Below are 25,199 nucleotides of genomic sequence, written 5' to 3' on the forward strand. Positions count from 1 at the left end.
TTGGGTGTTGGCTTGGGCCTGTTATTAAGTTATTAATGGGTTTTCTCTGCAATTTTTTTAATGTTCTTCAATTTAACCTTCTTGCCTGAGGCTTCAGATTATTCATCTAATAATTTCTATTGCATATTCATTGCTCAGCTCTGGCTCCTATTATCCAAGTGTACATGAGGTGTGTTTTGCTGTCGTGACAGTTCTGGGTTGATTGCTGCATCATCAGATAAAAATATAATCTGCTGTGGTTGAGTTGATGGCAAAAGTACAAGGAAAGTGTCTACATGCTGAATAATGATTCTTGGCTTCTTTATGCCTGGGTTTATATGTGTCGATAATTGAGGAATCTTATTACAGCAACAATCCCTTTCTCATGTAGGGCTAATTACAGCTATAATTCATAAAGATAAAATTTAGGCAAGATTTACTCAGCAGGTGGTTTGTGTATCAAGATGTATCTTCTAGGGTATAGATCAAACTACTCATGAGAAAAGGAAAGAGGTGTGTGTTCCAGAGGAAACTAAGGAGGGGATTCAAATATGATAAGAAAAGAGTTTACTGAAAAATTAGTCAGAAATGAGTCTCATACTGTGATGATTTATAGAAAGAAAATTATTTTTGTCAGCTCTTCCTTGTATCATATACGTATTGTGATCCAAAACTAATAACCTCATGCATGATATCAATTGAAATTATTATTGAGTTTTGCAGCATCTTTTGCATTTCTCAAAATGCATAATGAAATTAATGGAAAAAACTCCAAAGTAAAATGAGTAATTTCATTTTATCCAGTGTATTACTTATTTGTTCTCTGTTTGAAGATCAAGGAAGACAGTTCCCCTGCTTATGGACAGACAGTAATCCCTAAAACTGTTTGTTCATCTGCCTAATAATGATTTTATTTCAGTAATGCACCTAGGTATGACTTAGGATTCTCCTGAGAAAATTTCAGGCCTGTGACATCTGATAATTCCATATCTCAGACAGCAATAACTGAGGACGGAATTCAATTAAGTCATTACAGTCTCTCCTAAAAATACATAGGGTCAAATAATATGGTCAGACTCATCCAAAGAGAATATTTTGTGAACTGTCAGCTTTGACAATGTATGTATATACAGATTGCTCTTCCCTTATATAATTTTAACACAGACATGGGGATAGGTAAGATTCCTGGATGAAGAAATTTATACCAACCAACTAATTAAGCAGAAACTGTTGCTCCTGAATATTGCTTGGTAGCCACAGCTGCAAGTCATGTCATGCTGTCAAGAAAATACCTTATTGAGCAGAGGCAGAGCTAAAACTAATAATAACCTATCACATTATTAGTAATAATTATAAGGTAGTTCTGCAATACAATAACCTCCCAATTAACTGTGGGTGGATTAATTTGGTGTTGTACAATAACTCTCCATCCTGAGATACCTTCAGGATTATTACACCACCCATTCTTGGAACACAGAATATAGTATTCACATCTGGCTGCTGTGACTAAACTTTTTTAAGGCTGCCACATCTTTCTGGATACATGTTTACAATTCTTCAACAGTCAGTGTAGCTCACCACTCTTAAAGCCTAATTTGTGTATTTTGAGTGATCTGTATTTTCTTTGTTTTGCACAAATTGTCTTCTCTTGTTACCAATATTGCCTTGGATGATTGAGAATCGAGTCTACTGTCAGTTGAGGTAAAGTGTCCTTATTTTTCCATTGTTTCCCACTTAGTTCATATCAGCATATCCTATTGCCTTCAAAAGATGCTTCATGGCACAAAACTAGGATAAGAGAGTAGAGATTCAGGTGTGAAGTGTTTGTCTTTTCTGACTTCTGATATGTAGCATGCAGGACTTATTTTTCCTGACAGCAAGTGTGAGGACACCTTAGGGCCTGACAGATTCAAGCCAAGATTCCACATTTATGTCAGCCTCTCTGCATGTCCTGCATGTATTGAATCCCTGGCAATGGGCTTCAGCTGCAACTGGACTCTGAAAGTGAGAATCTCTCAATACAGAAAGAGGTCCTGTGCAGGTTAATATACTCTCAGTCTTTAAATTTAGAGTACTTTCCTTCATTGGAGGGTAAGTAAGGATAAGCTTTGCCTTTCTTCCTCCTCCATATGCTACCTTTCACCTGTGAGAACTGATTGTGTCTTCCATGTGAGTCAATGGGCACCAATGCTTGACAACAGTTCTTGGCTAGATGTTGAGGGATGTATGTTCTTCTGATGATTTCACTTAAGAGTGTTACCCTGTATTTTATGGCAAGAACAGTATTGTGGCACTGCTGTTTCATATTATGCTCTGGGCCATACTAGTTGAACTCCTCCTAGGAGTATGCTCAGCAGTATGACTAATAAGAATCAATTGTTTTTTTGTTCTTTCAGCCTCTCCCCAGGGGGAGGAGAATGTGAAGTGAAATGTTTTTGTTTTACTTGGGTGTCTGTTAACTTGCATGCTATGCACTGAAGTCAGAAGGGTAAGAAATATTTCAAAGGAATTGCTATGATGAAGTTACAGCTGAAATGAAAGTGTGCTTCATTGTACACAACAAAGCCAAGGGACCAAAACCCAATTCCCTGGCTATTGATTCTGATAGTTTCTTGAACTCTTAGTCTTCGGGACTACAAACAAGAAGCGCAAGGAATGCATGGGGGATTAAATCCACTCTATCAACATCAATTAATAAATAAATAACTGTTTTCTGTGCATGTCAGTCTGAGAAATAGAAAGAGATTAAATATGGCTAACTGATGAGATTTGGGGCTTTAAGACTGTTATTTTTGCTTTTACATTAGCTTACAGAAGGCAACTGTGCAAACCGTTGTCCTAAGGCTTTGGGATGACTCAATTTGCATAGGAAAATAAGATGAGACATAGTAGCTGTGATCTGTGCCTACTGTTTACACCTTGAAGAAGGCCTGGATAATACTTATCCTGCTATTCCTATTCTGGTCTGAAGAAGGAAATCCTGTAGGTGAGGGGGATTTGTCCACGACTAGGAATGCAATGGTGCCCTCTTGTGTGAAGATGGTATTTTAACAGCAGTTGAGAGCATCAGCCAATTCTAAAAACAAAATACTACCTATGATAGTGCTCACAATATACAGGTAATGGCTTCGAAAAAAAGTGTAAAAACCCTATTATTCTAGCCATGATCTAGCAGATCTGATTATTTAAAAACACTATTAGTCTAGGCGTGCTCTGCTAGCCTTAACTGTTAGAAGTGTGATTCCTTCTTCTTATGAGTTAACACTTCCCTAAACCAGAAAATTTATTATCCAACTCCATCTGTAATGTATTTCTTTCCAACCTCCCTGCATTGCTAGTGAAGCCAACTAGCTATCTTGGCCATGTGAAAGTCCTAGGTAAAGTACTGGCTTGGCTCATGTCAATGGTGACTTTCTTACTGATTTCAATAGAGCTGGAGCTTCACCTTTGGCACTTTCTCTCCCCCAGGTGTCCTGTGCACGATGAGATTTCTTTGTCTTTATGTTTGCTTTTGCAGGTGGCATTTTCAACAGCTTCTGCCATGATGCTCCTGCATCTTTATCTTCTATGGTACTGAAAAGTATGAAGATCTCAACAGTGATGAAATGTGTCCAAGGAAGCCCATGCTCTCTCCATTTAAACATTAAAGGAACTCTGAGTCTGGATGGTAGGAAGCAGACTTGCTACTGAATAATTTTGGTTTGCTTTTTGTTTATAGCTGTTCAGCCAAATTTTGTTTCATATTGCAATATTTGTGTCCAAGCTGTTTTCATGTAATTATGTCAGAAAGATACTTGTTGTGAAACCATTTCACTACAAACCAGGATAACACCCTTCGCTCAGAGTTAACAGGTTTATTTTTTTATTTGCATAAGAATGTACATAATTACAACTTCAATTTTTTACATAATTACAACTTTAATTTATAACAATCTGTATTAAATCCTTGTTCCTATGCCCACATGTGGGATATATATAATGCCTCTTTTTTTAACAGAGGTAAAGTACATGTGCCTTTCACTTAGAAGAAAAGTTTACAATATGGTGTATTTTAATTTCTTTAAGATGCTCAAATTGTATTTTTGAAATCTATTCCTGACTCATTTCAGAAAATATCCGTGGGCTGGAAATATGTTCTCTTTCCCTGGACACTCAGCAATCTCAGTGCACAAATGTGAGATTTGCTAGGAAAAAAACCAAGATGCCTAATGGAAAGAAGGTAAACCCCTTTTTTGGGTTGGTTTTCATTTATATGTTTATGTGTTTTTGGAAAATAATATATTTTGTATCTCTCATTTTCTTCTTACTGACTTTATGGAAAATGCAATGAAACGTATGCTTCAGCATTGTCAAATTAAACTCTATAACAAAATGTCCTTGTATAACCTATACATTCAATTATCCACAATTTTCATACATTTTACCTTTTTGCAAGAGAAGCTGCCTCTGCAGAGCCTAATTTTAATATCAATCTTTCTAGCTTTCTTTTTGTGCCCACTAAATTTTGAGGAAGCCTTTGTGACTCCAATTGCTAGGAAGCAGAATGCCAGAGGGATTTTAATTGCATAGATATGATTCATTTACGTTCAACTACGTGAATAGAATTTACACATCTAGAAGACAGCCAAGTGCCTAAGAACTTGTGCACATCTGCCCTAAACTCATGGTAATAATTGCCATAGCAGAGTACACATTTTTACCAAACTAAATCCAGAAGTATTTGTTATTTAAATTTGCACTGGAAAAAAAAAAAAAAAAAAGAACTATCCTTGACCAACTGTTTAAAATAGATGAATTTTTGCTTTCAATTACTGGTGAATAACTTTTATTAATCCCATACAAGATGTGTTACTTTATGTGCTTTGTAAATATTATATTGATTGCACATGTGAAACAAAGTTTGCCTCCCAAAGTGGAATTGCAGTTTACACTCTATATTTCTTGATGATCAAACACCCTTATCAGCAACACAGGGACAGCAATGAACAGCTGGTAGCTTTTTGAGTAAGATAAGTTTATAGGCAAGACTAACAAACATATTTAATGACTTTTTTTTGGTCTCAGTTCAGTGACTGGAATGGTGACGTGTTTTACTCTCCAAATGCATTATAACAAGTTGGAATGAATAAATTTGCTGAAGTTGCCATTAAATGCTTAACCAGAGATTTGTTTTTCCTATTCTGCAAGTCTTTGCAATTTTAAAATGCCTACAAACTTGAACTTTTGGTAGTGTGAAAGACCTTTTTGTACTGTATTTCTATGCTTTTAGGATTATTTGATAGTCTGTAGATATTCAGATTTCTGGAAGTGAAAAAGATATCAACATCCTGGATTAGAAGGAATGATACTCTGAAATTCTTTCCTTAAGTAGTATCTGCTTCTTTTACATTCTTAATGCTACAGTATCTGAAACTGCCTAATGATCCCTGTAAATATAAGTAAGTCAAAACAAATAATATTGCTTGCTTAAATATGATGACCAGGGTTTTTAATGTATTTTGGAAGTCACACCCCAACTTGATTTTATAAATGTTTTAAACAGGTACAGGTACAATTCAATTGCATTGAAGTCGATGTAGCACAACACATCTATGTGACCATGAAAACAGTACCAAATTACTGTGAAGTCAAGCTGAGTCAGGAATACTATGTTGAAGGTAGGAAAACATCTTAAACCAGATGTTTTTCGAGAAACATCCTTTCAAAAAAATCCAAACAAAAAATCCCCAAATGTGAAGCCAGATCACAGTTTGGGATACACTGATGTCACTGATGGTAGATCATGTAAGTCAAGACCAGTATTATTCTACATGTCAATGATTAATTTTGTGCATATGAAAGTCTGACTTGCTATAAAAAACAGAGACCAGGGTTTACATCTAAAAGTACGTGAAAAACTGAACTACACTATGCATTTGTCCTAGTTGGCCTTCTTGTGATTGGCACGTGCTGTTCTCTGCCTGCAGGTTCAGTGCTGTGTGCCCTCTGTGCCGCCTGTGGAACCTCTGCTTCTCCTCATAGATAGGCCACAGGTGGTTTCTGAGGTTGAGGAAAGCTTAATAAGGAAGTGTAAAGAAATTCCTTTTAATTTTCTTTAGCTATCTATTCCATTGCTTGTTTTCATGTAAATGGATAAGATAAGGTGGCATTTTTCCATGTTTGTTTGTATGTATGCATATAAGAACAGATCCAACACTGTGGTCCAGCCAAGATACAGTGTGACTAGTGGAGACAAGTGCACCAAATGATGGTGCAAAAAAATGAAATTAAACCCCTTGTTTTGTCCCATGCTCAGGCTTGTCCTGTGTTCTCATGTCCAGAGCCTGGAGCTGTGTGGGTTTTGCCTTTGCCTCTTGGTACAGAATCATCCCTTGCACACATTATGGGACACATTGTGGCTCTTTCACACTTCAATAGGACTAAAGCCTTTTTTTTTTTTTTTAAATTTAAAAATCCTTTTGTTGTCTTGCTAAGTCTCAATTCACTATTGCAGTAGATATGTACTTTCTAAATAAAGAGGGGGAAAGCAACTTTACAAGAGTGAATAAACAAATGAAAATACAAAGTATTTCTCTGGGGTAAAGAACTACTAGAAGAAATGAGAGCAAAGTGCTGCTCTAATACCGAGACAAGCAAGAAGAGGTGAAAAGGGTAAGCAGCACATTAGGAGCTTATTTAGTGTTCTTAAATCAAGATTTAGGTTTTATACAAACATCCATTCTGAAAGTGTCATCTGGCCTCTAATTCTGGTAAGCACCCTGGGAGCTTAATAGGATGTTTCCTTGTTTGCCTAGAGTAGAGTCAGAATAGCAAAAAACCACAACTGTTATATCAGGGGAATCTGCCTGGTAAACAACAGCAGTAGCTTTCAAGGAAATAATAACATAAATTATGATTACTTTTATTATTCTTACTTGAATTATTGTTAGGTACTACATAAAAACATGTAGTGTTATATCCTAGATTACTGCCTTAAACTGCTGATGGGGTTTTTCAGTAGAAACCCCACACTGGTGAGATAGCTCCTAAGGCAAGCTGTGATATAATCTGTGTGGTAAGGACACTTCTTTTTTTGCTGTTTATCTAGAAGTGAATGTAAATCTGCCTTTACTGAGGGGTATAATAGAAAGGTGTCTTTTTGGGAAGCTATTGGATAATCTGGCAGTTAATTTACACAGTTATATGAGTAAAGTAGCACTGAAGGAAACTCTGTGTTTTATTTTGCAGATTGCAGAAACAGTGATGTGGGAAAATATATTCCAGCTTGTTCGGGTGAGCTGACCTTCTATATAACTTAAGGCTGGTGCTTTACACAATTACATGTTTTCATAGAGTCTTTTCAGTAGTTCCCAGTGACAGGACAACAGGCAACGGGCACAAGCTGGAACATAGGAAACTGTTTAAATATGAGATTAAACTTCTTTACTATGAGGATGACAGAGCACTGGAAAAGGCTGCCCAGGGAGGTTGTGGAGTCTCCTTCTCTGGAGATACTCAAGACCCACCTGGGTGCAGTCCTGACTAATGTGCTCTAGGCAGTCCTGCTTTAGCAGGGGAGTTGGACTAGATGGTCTCTAGAGGTTCCTTCCAGCTCTGATCATGCTGTGATAGCTAAATAAGCAGGGGAAAATGATTATTTATAACTACTACTACTTATAATTATCATGTAATTGATAGGTAATGTTCTGGAAAATGTGTTTCTATTGACTTGGGAATGTTAGGTAGCAGATAAAGATACTGACAACCTATTTGATATTTAAACTTTTGGAAATAGCTTTGTGTCCTCTTCATGTACTTTGGATTCCTGGTTTTATATTTCGTCCATAGGCAGGCCTCACAAATAGCTTGAAGTTAATTTGCCAAACTGCTATCCTGATTTTGGCACATCCATGAATATAAAAATCCTAAAAGATTAAAAGATTCCACCACCTATTGTGTTTGTCTAACATAGTTGCACATATTCACTATGTAATGAAATTGCAACTCTGAGATAATCGGTGTTTGTAGTAGTATTAGTGTGTATATTTCAAGTATTTATAAATTAACTATATAAAATTTCAAGTACTAGGATTGAAGTACAATTTCTAAGTGTCCTCGCCTCTAAGTCTTGCCAGTAGTAATTTGAAACTGAGTAATATTAAATTTGCTCTTTATATTCATCGTATCTCGTAAAATAAGAATACTGTCTCAGTTTAGTGGTCAGGATGAACCAAAACCCAGAGGACAGAACTGATCTCTATTACTCTCCTCTACCTTCCCAGGGGAAGTTAAAAAGGGGAATAAGGAAGAGAGACTTAGAGGTTGGAAATTGAAACTAGAACAGGTTTAATAGAAAGAGGAAGGGACATTAACTTGTGGTGTAATAATGAAAAGTATACAAATATATACAAAACCAATTCCAGTGGTCTCTGATACAGGTGTCCAAGTCCCTCGTGGCAGACCTGACTTGGGAAAAGGGTTCAAGGCTCTTTCTAGCATCCAGTGGATTCTGATCCCACTGAGCTGGAGACAAGGAGCAAGGGCCTCTTCCTGAGATCTTCAAGTGCAGCAAAGCAGCAAAGAAAAAGGGAGCAGGAACTGGGGGACTCCCCGCCCTCCTGGCTTTTATACGATATTGCAGGAAATTGGAGGGAATACTGACCTCTCTCTGTTCTGCCTGGGATCCCTTGGGATCCTAAACAATACCCTCTCTCTAGGTCCTCATATCAATACCATAAAATTAGTCTGTGCCCCCTTCAAACCATAACAAATACCTTTAGGAATACCAGGATGTAAAAAGAATGCATTAAAACATACTAGGTGAGAATCTATAAATGTTGAATTTAATCTCCATCATGATATGAAACACATTCTGTGCCTTTTATAAAGAAATAGCAAAATCAGAAATAATAAAGTAACAAAGAAATAGATGTGACAATTTAATCCTTGAATTTTCTTTTTCAGCTGGAAAATTTGATTATAATGTAGACAGGGCAAGGAAAATAATATCAGTGAATGTATCCAACTTTCTTCAAGATCAAGATTATTATGTTCGTCTGTGCCACAAATGGTTTACCTGTGAAGACACAGGCACAGTTGCTGTGGTGAGTTACAGCTCAAAACAGTTTGCTGAACTGATAGGAGGTGAATTGTTTATGGAAATGCTCATTGAGTTCACAGTTACAGGAAACATCTTTCAGTATCTTTATTTAGCTTTATAAAAGTAATTTACTGTCCTGAATTCATAGCCATCTTTTTCATTTCAGATAAAAGGGAAGGAATCTTTAAAATCTGTTTCTCTGAAATATTCTCAGCTACTACCTTGTCTTTGCATTGAGGTAAGTCTGGAATTTGGTATATACTTGTGTTTCTGATTAAAGTAATTTTATCTGGGATTTGTGCTAAGAAAGGAGGAAATATCTTTAGAGCAAGGCTCTAGATTTAAGTTTTTGACAAAGGCTTGCTTGACCTTATGATTATGTAAATGTAGAAGATATTTTAGGAAACACTAATTAAAGCATAGAGGTAAGAAAATGGGGTACAATTTACATTAATTTATGGGAAGTGTTGTGTAAGATTAATTTGACTGATTTTTTACAAGCAATGAAAGACAGAAAATTTAATCTGACTGAAGTTCAGCATAGCATTTGGTATAGTATTGCATGGGAAACTAAATGAGGAATTGAGGAAACTGAGGGTGAGAACAAGATTTGCATGGCAGATAATACCTAGCCAGAGGGCTATCTTGACTACTGTTGAATGTGGCTGTGCTAGTAGGAAGGTTATTTAAGGACCACGCTTAGATCTATTCTTATATAAATATTTTTGATTGGTGACATGGGCACAAAAGGGAGGGAATGTGTTAGTGAGATTGGCTGATAATGGAGTTGAGAGGTGTAACCAAAATGGAAGAGGGTTAGGATAACTGGAAGGGACTAGAGATCTTCATATGTGAAATAACTAAAGGAAGATGAAGTTTAATGTATAAGTGTAAATTCATGCACTTGTTCTAATAAGAATTCTTGCTGTAAGAGGCAAGTCCTCATTTAGAAATAATAGTGGAGGAAAACAGATCTGGGTGTAATAGTTTATCATAGGATGATTAAATTAGCATGCTTACATGATGTAAATGTGAACAAAGGTCTAGTGTTTAGGTTATTCCAAGTTAACAGGAAACTATGGGTAAGGTCTTCTTTGAAATAATATAGGCAATTCTTGTATCCATATTCAAGAAAGGTTAGTTCAAATTGAAGATATAAATTAAAAATCTAGAGTGGTTGGGGAATGGAGAGTCTTATAAAGGAGATTGAAAGAACATGTTTTCACTAGCCTGGGAAAACACATAGAAAGAGAAAATAGGTTTGTTGTCTGAATATATTTCAGAAGAGTAATTTGAAAGGGGAAATAACAGATTTTTTAAGCTAAACCCTTCTTGGCTCAAAGAATGAAGGAGGACAAACTTCATAGCATTATCATATTCAGGATTGGTACAGAGTTATTTATTTTTTGCCAAACTTAGAAGTGAGATTTTAGAGTACCTTTCATAAAAAAGAAGAAAAAGTCACTAAACCAATTTAAAATTATCATGGTAAGATACAAATATACTACGTGAACTAGTTTCTCAGTCAGTATTGGGGTATGATTTACTTTGTGGACTAAGATACCTAAATGTAGATGTCCAGATGTAGATATCTACATTTGAATTAGATGTCCAAACTCTTATAGTCAGTGGAGTTCTAGTTAATGCAGTCAGTTACTCAACTGACCACATGCAGATGACTCCTTTGGGATGTGCTGGATGGCACTGTAGACTCCACTGGCTGCACTGGCTGCATCTTTATATTGTTACTGTAATAGTAATTTGAGTACTTTAGTTACACTAGGATTTGTATGTTCTAGAGACCTAAAATCACATACCTTAGTATGCTTTTTGAACCACAAGGCCTTTTCCAAGCCTAGGGATTTTTTAATTTTTGTTCCACTTTGAAAGGCTAGAAGGGATGGCCTAAGTTTATCAGGTCCAATTCCTCTAATGATCAAGAATGAAATAGATACTTAGTGCCAAACATATTTTTAAAAAAATATTTCCAAAGCTTTCTAATAAAGGGAGTGTCTGTATCTTTGGTGGAAAATTTTTCTGTCACATTCTGTCTGAAATGTTAAAAACTGGTGTTTCTGAGAATCTCTAGCGAGTAGTCACTTTTTGTGTTGCAGGGTTGGGTGGCAATTCCAGATGCAAGAAGGCTACAACTTTGCCCATTTGAAAATGGCAAGTATTGTGTGATTACTCTTTATGTGAGTGATTTTCAGCAGCTCCGGTGAATGTTGCAATTTGAAATTAATCCAAGATGAAAACTATACATTGTTAAACTTCAAAGAAATCATCAGATGGGTTTGTTATACTGTGGGTAGACTAACTTACTTTCAGACCAATTTGTTCACAAAATTCATGCCAACATAAACACTAAATAACTTTCTAGTAATTTCCCACATTTTCTTAAGTCACACAGAAACAGGCCAGAAGGAAGAAAAGACACTGAGGTAAGCTTTGAAATGCTGATGTGAGAAGAGGGCTTAAAAGAGGGATTTGAAGAAAGTGTCTGACACCCAGCATAAAGGAGGGAACAGCATGCTGAAAAGGAAGACAGATCATTGCATATGGGACTTCCCATACTTAACAGCATATTATTCACACAGAGTGTTCCAGCAAAATTAGAGTTTGGTCTAAGATGATGGCTGAAACAGAGATCGTCAAATTGTATAGGTCTTTAGTGAAAGTTTTACCAGGCAGATAGAAAAAAGTGTAGCCTGAAAATGTGTTTTACTGTGTTAAGTCCAACGTAAGTAAAACAATATTTCCCCCCACCCCCACTATTCTAAGAAGAGATTTTAGTATTTGATTACAAAAAACAACAAACCAAGCATGAGAGAGGATAAAAACACCAACCCATAACAGAGCATCTGAACTCCATTAAACTACATAGATATTCGCTGCAATCCTTTTACATTTTTGCAGGGCTGATACATTTGTGTTAGAATGGAAGCAATTTCCTCTTTTGTTAGCCTAGCCTTCATATCTGATTTATTTTATTGTGGCAGAATATAGTGTTCATGACACTACCATTCCTTTTTGGCAATGGACTGCAGCTTGACTAAATTAAAAGCTATTATTTTTTTTTTCTCTATTAATGCAATAAGCACTTGCAGGGGCGATGCTCAAGCTAGCTCAAGTAGCTATATGTCTATGTGATGTAGTCACTTCTGGCTTCAAGGTCATAAAAGCAAAGCCTGTTTGCCATCTGCAGTATAAAGTCCTAACCTCTATTCTTATAGAATCATAGAATCATACAATGTATTTGGATGGAAGGGAGTATAAAAGTCATCTAGTGCAACTCCCATTCAGTCCAACAGTCTTAGTAGCTGTTCAGCTTCAGGCTGGGTCTCATGGGGCACAGGTTGATTTCTTCTGAATTTTCTCCTATCTTTACCTAATTCCTGTGTGTGAAATGGTTGTGCTTTGCAAATATGGAAAATGAGGGTCATGAATCCCATGAGCCCTTCCTTCCTTCTATATTCTGCTTCTTTTCTTTCCTTCCTACTGCAGTCATTCTCCTCTCCAGTGCCATTGAATCAGGGCTTTAGGGAGAGCTGAATCACAGGTTGCAAAGATTCACGTATTCAGAGGAAGGGCCCCATGTGGTTTGGCAACTGAAGCTCTTCAATAAGGAAGTGAATATGAGAAATACTGTTTTACAATGATACTTATAATTTACTCAACTACTTTACGGGAATCTCAAGCAGTTTTTCAGACTCTAGCACCCAGCTATTAAAGCATTTAAGGTGTTCTAACTTTACAGCCAAGCTGATTTCTTTTTAAGACTTTCTTTTTCCTAACTGACAACTCTGTTTTCTGGAATTTTCAAAGTAGATTTGGTCTGTTTATTAATTTTTTATTATTATTATTATTATTATTATTATTATTATTATTATTATTATTATTATTTTAATTTTGTGGAAAAGCATCTTTACTATGTAAATGTCTACTTATTTACGTAAATAAGTAGATGCTACAAAGGAATAAAACAGAAGGAAACTCAGGCAGTAAGTCAATGAGCAGACATGGAAACAAACCTGAGAACTCTTAATTGTCATGCTATTCTCTTAACTATTAGTATTGTGCTTACATTGTATCTATATTATTACAGACTCCTATAACATTAAAAATATAGCTGTGAGAACTATTGTTGTTATGCCTGATGGGAGCTGATTTTGGACACCTGGTGTTTCCACCATTTGATGCGGAATGTGCTTCATCGCTTTTCTACATTTTCTGGTCATGGGTGTTGTTTTTTCACTCATCTTGAACATCCAACCGGCCAGGTTTTCAGGTTTTTGCTTCACAAGTAGTTGCAGAAATATATTTTCCTCCTACTTCTGACCATTAGGAAAATGTAAAACTTTCCAAATTACTTCTTGAAGTATAAACTGAAATATCAGTTTGAATTTCATGCAGAGAATTCTCTTATCCATGTGCAGCTAAATGGAAGTCCGTACAAAGTGACTAATTTGACCAATCAAATAAATATGAGAGCTTTTATTTTATTATAGTGCCTATTTAAAATATCCCAAAATATTTGTTGGCTAGGTCTCAAATTATGGTATATCCAGTATAGAAAGAAGGCATATACATAGAAAGAAGATTTATATAAATGCTGTAGAAAAATTATTTATTGTGAATTTCTTTCACACCTGTCTTTACTCTTTGAGTTCTTGATATGCAGGTACAGGCAAATCCTCTTCGTCCTCTTACATACACGTATGCATGCAAGTCCTAAACAAGACACAGAATCTGAGTCTCCAGTGCCATTACCTCTAGACACTAACGTACAGATTCATCCCAGTTTACCATACACAGTTAACTGGATATCCTTGGCTAGGAATTTACTTCCATTTTCCTCCTCCTGTGACTGATGGGCCCAGAATGCACTTCCAGAAGCTGGTGCAGCCTACTTAAAAGCCAAGGCATCATTCCCTGGTGATGCCCATCTATCACTGTGGTGGGAGACTAAGCTCTCAGGTTGAGAACCTCTGGTAAATGCCAACACTTTGGTGGGATGAATTCAAGTTTTAGACGATTACAGCGTGAAATACGGCATTTCTGATTGGCAAAAATGTCAAGGAAAGGGAAAAGCAATGCTTTTGGTTTTAAGCACATATATCAGTATCAGATTCATGAACAATTTTGATTCCTTTTTTAGACCTCTTGAATAATGTTTTCACTCTCTGTGCACAGATACGAAGGTGCTATGGGATAATATTGTTTATAACCCAGCGACACAAACCCTAGCTTGGGAGCCAGCCTGTCCTGTGCTTGTCATGGTTAACCTATGCAGGTTAATGGAGTCTAGCGACCAGTGTGAAGATATACAAAACTCTTCCAAAAATTCTCCTGAGAAAGTAAGAGCTATGCAGATTTATTCTAACTGTGAGACTGAAGGCCATGGCCAAAGGCATAATGTTAAAAGCTAGATGTTGGAATTAGAGTAGCTGTAAATTCCTCTCTGATTTTCTGATACTTAAAACTATTCATAATTGCAGTCTGTTCTTGTACACTAACCACATGATTTATTCAAAGAGCTTACTGACTCACTGTTAAGAAATATAAAGTGGGGATGACTGTGAGGCTAGTAATGTTTGCTAAATTCTTTGGGCTAAATAGGGTCTGCTTTTCATTTATAGTAAAGGCATGATTCATCTGCCCTGACTTTGCTGTCTAAAATATAGGTGTTCAAGCCTAAGCTATTCACATCAGATTCCCTTTAAAGTAAATAAGTGAAACAGATGTATTGAGAGGACAACTCTTCTCATCTGAAGATAAGTATATAAGAAAGGTTGGAGGGACTTTCTCTGAAGACACCCCTTTCTTTTCACTGACTATCACAAAAGCCTGTTGTGATTAGACCAGATTTGGATATTTAACATTTAAAAGCCTAAATATAAGTGAGATGAAGGTAAATCTCTTTAAAACTTACCGGCCCAATGTCTTGAAATTGTGGGTGTTGAAATATTGGGTTCTTCAGTTCTTTCTGCACTTTTGTTCTAAAGTCAAAAAGCATTTTCATTACATGTATCTTGAACTGCTAATACTTCAATCTGAAGTCTCATGGTGCTGCAGGCACTGCATTTACGAGGTTGGTTAGAATTCTGGCTTTCATCCTAAAAGTAAGTTTCAGGCTTCCCTGAATGTGGAAATCAAGGTAGCATCTGAAAAGTCAAATAAGATAAAATTCTTAATTTTTGTAACTTTATGAGTATTATTCTAATGACGTGACTTGTGTGGGACCGACTCAAGACTGTTGAATGATTTTTAATTAGGCACTCCTGTCCAAGTGTTTAGTGCTTGTTCAGTTTCATGATTTTATGGGTTTCAACAGAACTTTGATTTTGCAAAACACCAAACATGTGAGTGTTCCCTATCGGATTAATAATCTGCTGACAATAAGCACAACTCATTGCTTGCAGGAAAAAAAAACAACAAATAAAAAACCAACAAAGGAAGCCTAAAATGAGGTTTGACTCGTAGTGGTTGTGTTTACTATCCAGAACACAAGCCAAGGTTAATTTATTACAGATGATGGATATTTTTCTGTATTTATTAATATTCATGGACACCATGAATCTTCTCTTTTTTTTCCCTATTTAATCCTAAAAAGTCTTATATTGAATTTGGTCAATCTCTTGTCTTGTAACCCTGAAGAACATCTCTATAGTGTGCTGGAAACCACTGCAGAGATTCGTCACATAGTAGCAGCTCTCCCAGTAAATGCACACAGTGCTGCATACTCTTGTACCATGCACACATGTCAGCTTAGTTCCCAAAGCTACCACAACTCTTGTCTCTAATTAGGATGAGGATTTCTCTGTTGATGACAATGCTATCTCTGTATCTGAGAGGACTACAGAGCTATCTTCTGTTATCCTGTGTAGACACACCTGAGGATATCTATTATGTTCTCAAAAAAGCTACAGGAAAGAGGTGTCACTGTGGTGACGATGCCATGTGTTGTGTGTAGGGTCCATTGTGCTCAGTCACTTGGGCAAATGGTGTTTATTTAAGTAAGAACACCTACATGGGTAGTAATTCTTTACATGAGACAAGGCTTTTTATGGTGAAGCCCTTCGAGGGTAAACAATTGTTAATCAAGTCAGCAACATTTTGTAGGTCACTTAAGTGGATGCTTAAAATACAGTTTACGTTTAAATCTTTTCTGGAATAGGGATATGGAAAATTGAAAAATTTCTTAACTGAAGGTGGAACAACACTTTTGAGTGTATGTTTAAATGTTCTGCAGAGTCATTGATGAATGGTAAATAATGGACTGAAACAAGACGAACGTGTAATTAGAATTTTGCACATGAGCCACCATAGAACCAATTAATTTAGCTTTAATGGGTGAGACAGACTATAAAAAAATGCTACATGTTACAGAAAAATGGCAAATTATTTGGTAATCCAAAGTAGTTGTTTCCATTATTCTTGTTTTATGTGAATTTTTTTTAATGGGATGTTTGTAAAGTAAACAAACCAGCTCCTTTCTCAGTAATCAAACCATGAAAATTTTGGGGAATTGACTTTGTGAAACTAGTCAATGAAACTAGCTAATACTAAGTGCTGTTTTTTCAAGCAGGTTAAATATTCTCGTGTGGACACTCACCCAAGACTTTGCATGAAGGTAAAGTGATTTCTTTGTAAAACACCTATTAGCTGCTCTCTTTCTGTCAGGTCTAAAAACCGAGTTGCTAATGTTCTTTGGGAACAATATTTTGTTTCATAGCTCTGCTGAATGGGAAGTAAGAATGAAGGAAATGTCAAAGATTAGATTAAAAGGAATTTTTTTGAAAGTGCAGCAGGAATGATAGAAATTACACGGGTCAGACTGTGCCCTCTGTTTTCTCTGCCTAAGAAAAACAGGACAATGCAAACTCTGGAGCATGCACTAGGTTTAACTTATGAAGTTTTTAATTAAAAAAATAGTATTGTTACACTACATTTACTGGAGTACCTTTTATTATTCTAATTAAGAAAAGAATGCCACATACAGTTAATATAGGCATATTATTGTCTATATTGGATTACTTTCATGTTAGTGGAACTACATGTTTCTGAAAATATGCATGTGCATAAATATCTGAAGAACTGGGGGACCTAATTTAAATGAAGGGTTGGAAGATACCACAGACCAGGAAAGCTGTCAAATTCACCTTTTGCAACTTTCTGAAATGCACTGATCATCTCTAGTTGACTCTGTAGCCACTGGCAGAAATGGAAAAATCAGTTTTCCTAACAGATTTCTCTGCTTTCAGTTTACAACAAAGCAAGGGTCTTGGGTTAAATGTCCATTTGCTAATGGAGAATTTCCAGGTAAATATTCTCTTTTAATTACAGAATATTAAATTGTGAAAATATTTAAATCGCTCACTGTACATGAGCCTTCTCCAGTAAGCCAGTGAAAGTGTACACATCACTGTAGCTTGTAAACTATGGCAAAGAGATTTTTCAGCTTGCTACTTCTATGTATTCCCAGTAGATCAAATGTTTATCAGTATAAAAAGTAACTTGTGGGCATCAAAATAATTACTTGCATATTGTTTGATGGTACTTGACTAATTAAAAGACATTTAGTTTAAATAGAACAACTTAAAATATAATATATGGTCCTTGTACATCTAAAAGCAAGTTTTCCCCCCTAACATCAGCTTGGAAAATGAGAACTGCTGCAGTTGGAGAACAAATAGAAGTTTTCTTCACATCCCAAACCAAGGCACAGTTCTCAGTGCTTGTGTGTAACAGGACGCAGCTGGCCTCGTGTGAATCTGTTGGGATGCACCATTCAGTCTCTGTGGTTTGTATATATTATTTCTTAAGTCTTGTAAGACTTTTAAACACATTTAACTGCATTCATTTATTACTCCATGTATCACTCTGCAGCTTGAAAGCATTAATAAACCCATGCATGTACATATGGGAACAATTACTAGAACATATTTAAAGTTTAGTTGTAGTTTTAATTCTGATCTCACACTGAAGCAAGAAATAAATAAGGATCCTAAAGTCAAATGAGTTACATCAAAGGAAGTGACTGTTGCGTGGATCCTTAATATTTTTTAATATAATTTTTGTGGTTTAGTATTTTTCTGTCCTGGTGACATTCTCTTATGTATATAGCAATGTTAGTGTTATTATTTCAAATATGGGTTACTGATATAACTTACCTGAACAAATCTTACATCATGAAATGTAAGACTTGGGGCATAAAATCCATTATGATCTTGAGCCACTCTTACAGCTGCCTACACAAACTCAATACACAAAAAAAGGGTAAGTTTTTAGCCAAATTAACTTTTTGAGATGACTGACTGTATGACTACACAACTGCTTCTTCCAGCAAAGTGAGGGAGAGAGGGAAAAGATTATGGGAGGGTGAGATTTGATTCAGACAGCAGCTATTCAGGAAATGGGAGCCTCTTACTCTTTTGAAAATAAGCCTCTATCTCAAACATTTTCTGGGCAGCACCATGCTTGCCCTTGCCCTTCAGCCTTGGTTACTTGGTTGGCCTGACCTGTGATCTACTGAGCTACATCTGGAAAGTGGGGCCAAAGAGCAGAAGAGTGGCCACAGCATTATTTTTCAAACAGGAGAATATTAGCAGCATAGGTCCTAAGAGCTACTAGGGCCAGCATACTGAAAGGCATTGTGCTGGTTCAGCAGGCAGCTCCTCAGTAGTCCTGTGTCCACCCTGAAATGTGTGCTCCAGCTTTCTGCTCCACTGACCAGGCATATGAGATGTCATATGATAGATTTTGAGAAAGCTGAGAAATCCAGATATGATTTCTATTGTTATTGCAGTCTGTGCCCATTCACTTCACTAAACTGTAGGGGGATGTGCTTTTGAAGACACAAGCATGCTGTAGCTCCTACATCTGTCCTCTTTTTAGGATATATTCCAGCTGTACTCCTTTCTTTACAACTGCACACAGGTACATGCTGCATCTGACTAAAGTACCTCTGATGTTTTCAGTGTGCAGGATGAACATATCAGGGGGTAGCTGACAAGCTATCAGCTATGAATAAAAACTTAAAGGAGTGGACACTGAAAGCTGAATTTATTTTCTAATGAATCAGATTAGGTCTTTTTTACATTTCTGGTGCTGAACGTAACAGAGCAGCTGTCAAAGGCAGAGTTTCCCAGCTCAGCTTTGCTGGTCAATCTATCAAGCATCTCTCCTAATGGGGCAAGATATCTGGGGAAATGCTGTATTACTGGCAGAGATGGGGATCTGTATGGCAGAACAGTTGTCAAACACTGTCTTCAGCGAACACTTAACAGTGGCACTTCTCTTCAACAGGCTTATTTCATGTGAGATCTGTGAAGTCTGGACTTTCTGCTTTTAAAGGTTCCCTGTGTGAATTGCTGAGGGAAAAGGGTAGTGGTGCAGCACCAATAAATCGCAGCTAGGTGTTGAAGTCTGTGTTTCATAAAGGGCACTGATGCATTTTAAAATGCTGTTTTCTTCCATCCAGTAGAAAGCTGTTATGTCAGAATGGGAGCCTACATAATTTGCATACAATTCCTGTCTCAACACTGTGAGCAACATACACAACATTTTAATCATTACTTAGCTCTGTGTTCCCAGAAACCAATGTTCATTTTCTACCTACTAGCCCAGTTCAGTCATGCTCAAAAAAGAACATATTCACCTAATTTGCCCCAGATTATTTTAGAAGTTTGCCACACTAAAGAGAGCAGTGTAGGATTCCTAGCTATTAGTGAGGTAAGTAACATTATTTTGAGGACAAACCATAAAAAATTCAAATACTAAGTGTCAGAACAGTCATTTAGGACAACTTCACCCTAAGGCTGAACTTGTTCTCAGCAAACAATGTGATGAGAAACACAGAACTGTAAAGAAATGGTTGTTCCTTCAACTCATGTACACCAGGAAAAAAAGTGAAGATGCTCACTTCATAATGGGGTGTAAGCAGCCATGGTGAGGAGGGTGTCCTGCTTTTTGATGCTTCATAAAATGCAGGAACATTACCCTTGTTCCTGTGCTGCCCAAATTGTGCTTGGCAAAACTACACCAGCTGCTTATGATCATTGAGATCCGGGGATTTCTGAAAATATATAACCTTCCATAATGAATATATACTCTATTAATTTTCTGACATAGCAGAACATGTAGCATTATTAGCAAATGAACCAAAGAGCTGGAGAGACAGTGAATTTTCATTGTTCCAGGGTATGGAAAAGAATAATTTTCATTATTTTTCCTTTTCATTAGGGAGATTCTGTATCAATCACTATGTCGAAGGAAATGTGTGGGTCAACAATTTGCATTCAGGTATGTGTCTTGATTTTGCCAGGTACTTAGTACATAATAAACAAATCATACAAAAAACCAAACCAAACCCACAGCGGGCACTCTCACTACTTTCTCCTCCCAGTCAAATCTGATTACTGTGCAAACACAGTTGGCAAAGAGCATTTTTTACATTTTGATGTGCTGCCTCTCACTGAGATGACAATCAATGGAGAAGTTGCACTCCATGATCTTGCTCCTTTGTCAATGACAGATAAAGGGATATCATCAGGAAATTGTTAATCCTGTCCTTATACATTACTTTGTAATAAAAACTTCCAAGGTATCAAAAGATCCAAGTAAATAACAGATGAATTTTTCAAAAATTGCCATTAGCTGGAAAAGGTTAGGCACATAGCAAACAGCACAGTAAGTGCATTGTATGATAGAATTTACACTCTCAAAAGCAGAGCTTAGCAAATTATTTCTGACATTTTTGCACACTATTTCTGTGGCTGAACTTTATTGAGACAACATTAACAGAAAAGGAGCGTGAAGCTGATAGGTTTATTCCTCTCTGGAATTAATGTTCTCAGTAGACACTAGGACAGCAGAGACTGACAGCAACAGCTGTGAGACTTCAGCAGCTGCTCTGGAAGAATCTTGTCAGCCTCACTCTCAGCTGCCAGGAAGAAAGGGGCAAGATGAAAGGGATATTGGCAAGAGCCTTCTGGATAATGAGAATTTTTCTTTCCCTAGTGGAAAATCAGGTTTGGTGGTAGAATTGATGTTTTCCTGCATAAATTGTTTATTTTGTAAATTAGACATTAGCTGTCCAAATACAGTTCTCCCACCTCAACTCCTGCCCCAATCTGATTCGCTTTATGATTTAGAAACCTAAAAGTGATTGCAACCCACTAAATATACACAAGACCAGAAGTATCCGTATCCACTTATTTAAAAACAGATTAAAAAATGCAGTCACTGGAGCAAGCTCATAAAACGATCACACTCTGTCAACACAAGTTTTTATTTCCAATTCTGCTGAAAGGGAAATAAGACTAATCCTTTTTTTTTACAAGGGCTGGAGGACAGATGTAGAGTATTCAGTTCCACTGCAGATCTGTGATATCCACTGTGGTAAGTATGAATGAAAAGAAGAATTAGGTCTTGATTGTGTAGAAGAGAGCATCTCAGGTGAACTGTGTTTTCACTGGAAACTGAGGTGGGAATCACCTGACTGAATGTGGATATCTGCACGTGAGCTAGATACACTCAGCTTCCTTTTTATAAACAATGGACTCATATACCTCAACTAGCTTTTAATTAGCTACTGCAAGGGCAATTTTTGTGGCTGTTTTTTCTGCTTCCTGAGTGAATTTTCCATCCTGTGCCAAGTTCTGCATGCCACACCTACCTTTACCTTGCTGCCATTACATGAGGTAAGTAGTTTAAAACAATCCTTGGCAAGTAAGCAAACAGTTCTTCCTTATGATTTAAGGTACACCCAGATATGCTCATGGAGTCAGAATATTCCAGAATCTCTAAGACCTGGAAGTAAGATGTGGAAGTTAGTGAGTTCAGAGTGAACTAAGGCTGTGGGGTTTACAGTAAAGAGTGCAGGAGTGGGTAGTTTAGAACTAAAAAGTCTAAATGGAGCCAAACTGTGGGAAGGCAAATCTGAGCATTGCCAAAAACACATCCCCAAATGCACCCAAAGAAACAGTCTCACCTCCCTGTTCATTGTAAGCATAGCGATTCCTATGACAGATTTTCTTTGTTGTCTAAAAATACCTGTCATTTAACTACAGCTTCAGATTTCAAAGCCTAACACTAAAAAGGAGGGAGGTTGAATTTGTAGTCTAAATGTAGTTCTCTGTATAAGCACTTGCATAATGCTAGTTCAGGTTTCTTCTCTGCTAAAAAACTTAAACCACTCAGGGTGAATCAATTAACTAGTCAGAATGTTGGGATTCATGTAGTCTGGATGCATTTTCCTTATTCATATTTTCCTTTTAACAAGTGTGAAGGATATGACAAAAGCATGTAAAATAATGAAAGGCTCCAGAGATGGCAGTTTGGAAATTCCCCGCTGCCTTATAGTAGGAGAGAATGGATCTGTGTATTAAATGAAAATAGTGGAACACCAAAAACTGAGTAGAGAACTTTTTGGGCAAAAGTTTTTGTTCTGATCAAGAATTTGTGGTGATTCAGAAAAAAATCTAAGGACTGCACATATGTAAAGAATATCAGAACTGTAATACCTGATTGCTGTGTGTGTTATATAGAGGATATTAACCTCATGCTTTATGGATTCTGCAATACTTTATATTTTTGGGATAATGCAGTCCATATTAGTGGGTGAATAATTCTGTCCCTGCCAGCTGTCCAGGAGGAGGTCCCCAAAACCCCCCTCTGAGGCAGATGGTAGAAGTTAGTGTCAGAGATGGGACAGTGAACTTGATGGGTCTGACTCACTGCTGTAATTCCTGTGTTCTTAATGACTCACCAGGAGCCATTAATTGCTTGTCATTTGGAAGATTCTGAATGTAACAGTAATAGCATTTTCTACTAAGGGCTTCTGTATTCTTCAGTGCTTATTTTTTATACGAAAGTTATTTTCTCAAGCATTAGCTTTTCAAAATCAGGAGATGATGAAATTCAAGGCAATGTCACCAAAGGTGATAATTCTTACACTGGGATTCTATTGTGTCTGAATCTAAGATGTTTAAGAAAAAAACAACCCAGATAAAGGTGAAGAGAATATTATACCAAAGATATGTCCATAAGTTGTGACAATTTGGGTTATACAAAAAGTCAAAGTAAATTACAAATAATCTTATAAAGGCATAGTGAAAATAGTAAAAATATTCATTGCATACAACTTTGTGAAATAGAAATGAATATAAAATATCACTGCTAAAGATGCCAAGCAGCATCAGTGCATCCTGCCCTCCCTTGGCCTCTTTTCTGGATTCTGTTTAATGTAGCAAAGCTTTCTGAGTCATTATTTTACCCATTAAAAAATAAACTTATCCATTTTGAATGAAACAATTACCCAAATCAGTTGATGTGAGAATAAAGGTATGAACCATAATGAAGACAAAGTGGCAACCTACATTTGAACTTGTTTCTTCAGCTTTCCGTGGTCAGACATACAGTGATGGAAACCCAGCGAAGGCCATGACACACAGGTATCCACCCAGTGTATGGTTTAAAATATCTTTGACAGTTCATAGAGTTGTTAATCCTGAAAACATATCATTGGCCTCTCTGAAGAACAGAAGCAATCACTGAGTGAAGGTTTTACTAGCCAGCAGGAATATCAGGTTCCTATCTCTCCCCTCTCCTTGTCACCACTGAAGACACCTCTTGCTTCTGTGCTCTCTCCTCTTGCTTTCTCTCTATAGCACCACAGTGCAATAGTGTCATCAGAGGCCTTCCTGCCAGAGAAAGAGCACAAAGGAAGTCAAATAACCAGATGTAGTGAGAAGTTTGTAAAGTAACAAGACAACCTTCAAGAACCCTGAACAATCTTAGATTTGCTGAGCATGACATTTACATTATTAGCCCCTGATTCCTGCTTCCTCCCTGACATTTGCAGGCAGATCAGTCCCCTCTGTCCTCTCAGTCATCAATAGTGTCTGCTCAGCAGTTCCAGTGCTTCTTTTCGTTCCCACAACCCTTTGCAAAACACTTATTCCCAGGTTATGAACAAATCAGTAATTAATGCAGCCCATGGATGGTATAGCCTGAGCTCTTAAATAGACCTCTTCCTTTAAGGACACCCTTTCAGAGGCAACCTAAGACAGTGGAAGCACTCTAGAACTCCAGGGAAAGTAGAGAGGCTCTGAAAAGCCCTTGTTCAAAGATGGGGACAATATGCGTCTTTGCAAAGGATTTACAAGTTATGTGATTGAGAAGGGGCTACCGTATTTGCTTTGAGCAGTCTTTGGATTTTCTCTTGTCAGAAGATACCATTCAGTATAAAATACCTTGGTTTTGTTCATTTCTCCATGTAAGTGCTGATTGGACTCTAACAGTCAAGTCCACAAGGTGTGGATGAATGGTTACATTTGTTGTTTAACTCCAGCTACATATTAAATGCAATTAACTCCCTCACACTTCAGAGAAAAAAAAGCCAATATTTTTTCCTCTTCTGTTTTTCCCCTAGAATGAAGAGTGTGCATTCCTTGCATTGAATTTATCAACCTATTTTCAAGGTCCTTCTTAACTTGTATTTTGGTGTAACTTGCAAATCTTGTCTAACTGGTTATCTCTAATGTTAGTAGTTTATTCTAATTACTATGAGATTATTCTCATGAGTGAAGAATTTAGCAAGTCTATTCTAACATGTCCAAAAGAAGCTGGAATATGATTCCTCATTTCCCAGAATTTCGAAACAAAAAATATCTCAGATCACTTGGTTAGAGAATGTGGTTCACATTTCCCTTCTAAATTTGTATTTTATATATAATATGCTATAAATGAGTACTTTCATGGTACCTTGTCTACCCATAGAACAAGTATTTAATATTTTATTATTTGTAACCTTCATTTTTAAACCATAAGCAAAAGTTTTTGAGAAATTAAGAATGGAGGAAGTTTTCTTGGCTTTGTTACATTATCCTTTGTAATTTCCTTTGTTTTCTGATGCCGTCCTTATGATCTCACTAAGACAGACCACATTCCTTAAATATATAACAACTACTTTCTGAGTTTGTGTTTTTATATGACTTGGAAATAACTTTCCTATTTTTTTGAGCAGGTACATTTCTTTGGTCTGATAGCTATTTAAAACTGTGATGAGGAAATCCAGCCTAGAAGGAAACAGTTTTTTGGAAAGAATTGAAGTATTTTTTTCCCATTATATCAGTGT

The 25,199-nt window shown here is 36.7% G+C and overlaps 1 protein-coding gene across 1 annotated transcript in view; it reads left to right on the top strand.

Annotated features, from left to right (window-relative positions):
* IL17REL (interleukin 17 receptor E like) overlaps positions 1-24,522 on the top strand; it is a 45,981-nt gene extending 21,459 nt beyond the window's left edge. The window contains exons 3-17 of the mRNA XM_051609185.1: positions 3,497-3,646; positions 4,089-4,198; positions 5,522-5,636; positions 7,207-7,251; positions 8,923-9,062; positions 9,225-9,296; positions 11,173-11,227; positions 14,252-14,415; positions 16,644-16,691; positions 17,323-17,380; positions 17,716-17,861; positions 20,303-20,362; positions 21,403-21,460; positions 23,460-23,514; positions 24,495-24,522. Coding sequence (XP_051465145.1) covers positions 3,497-3,646; positions 4,089-4,198; positions 5,522-5,636; positions 7,207-7,251; positions 8,923-9,062; positions 9,225-9,296; positions 11,173-11,227; positions 14,252-14,415; positions 16,644-16,691; positions 17,323-17,380; positions 17,716-17,861; positions 20,303-20,362; positions 21,403-21,460; positions 23,460-23,514; positions 24,495-24,522 — 1,304 coding nt within the window. The remainder of the gene's footprint in view (positions 1-3,496; positions 3,647-4,088; positions 4,199-5,521; positions 5,637-7,206; positions 7,252-8,922; positions 9,063-9,224; positions 9,297-11,172; positions 11,228-14,251; positions 14,416-16,643; positions 16,692-17,322; positions 17,381-17,715; positions 17,862-20,302; positions 20,363-21,402; positions 21,461-23,459; positions 23,515-24,494) is intronic.
* The last annotated feature ends 677 nt before the right edge of the window (positions 24,523-25,199 follow it).

This window comes from Apus apus, chromosome 1 (genome assembly GCF_020740795.1).
Source record: "Apus apus isolate bApuApu2 chromosome 1, bApuApu2.pri.cur, whole genome shotgun sequence".
In the NCBI taxonomy this organism is placed as follows: domain Eukaryota; kingdom Metazoa; phylum Chordata; class Aves; order Apodiformes; family Apodidae; genus Apus; species Apus apus.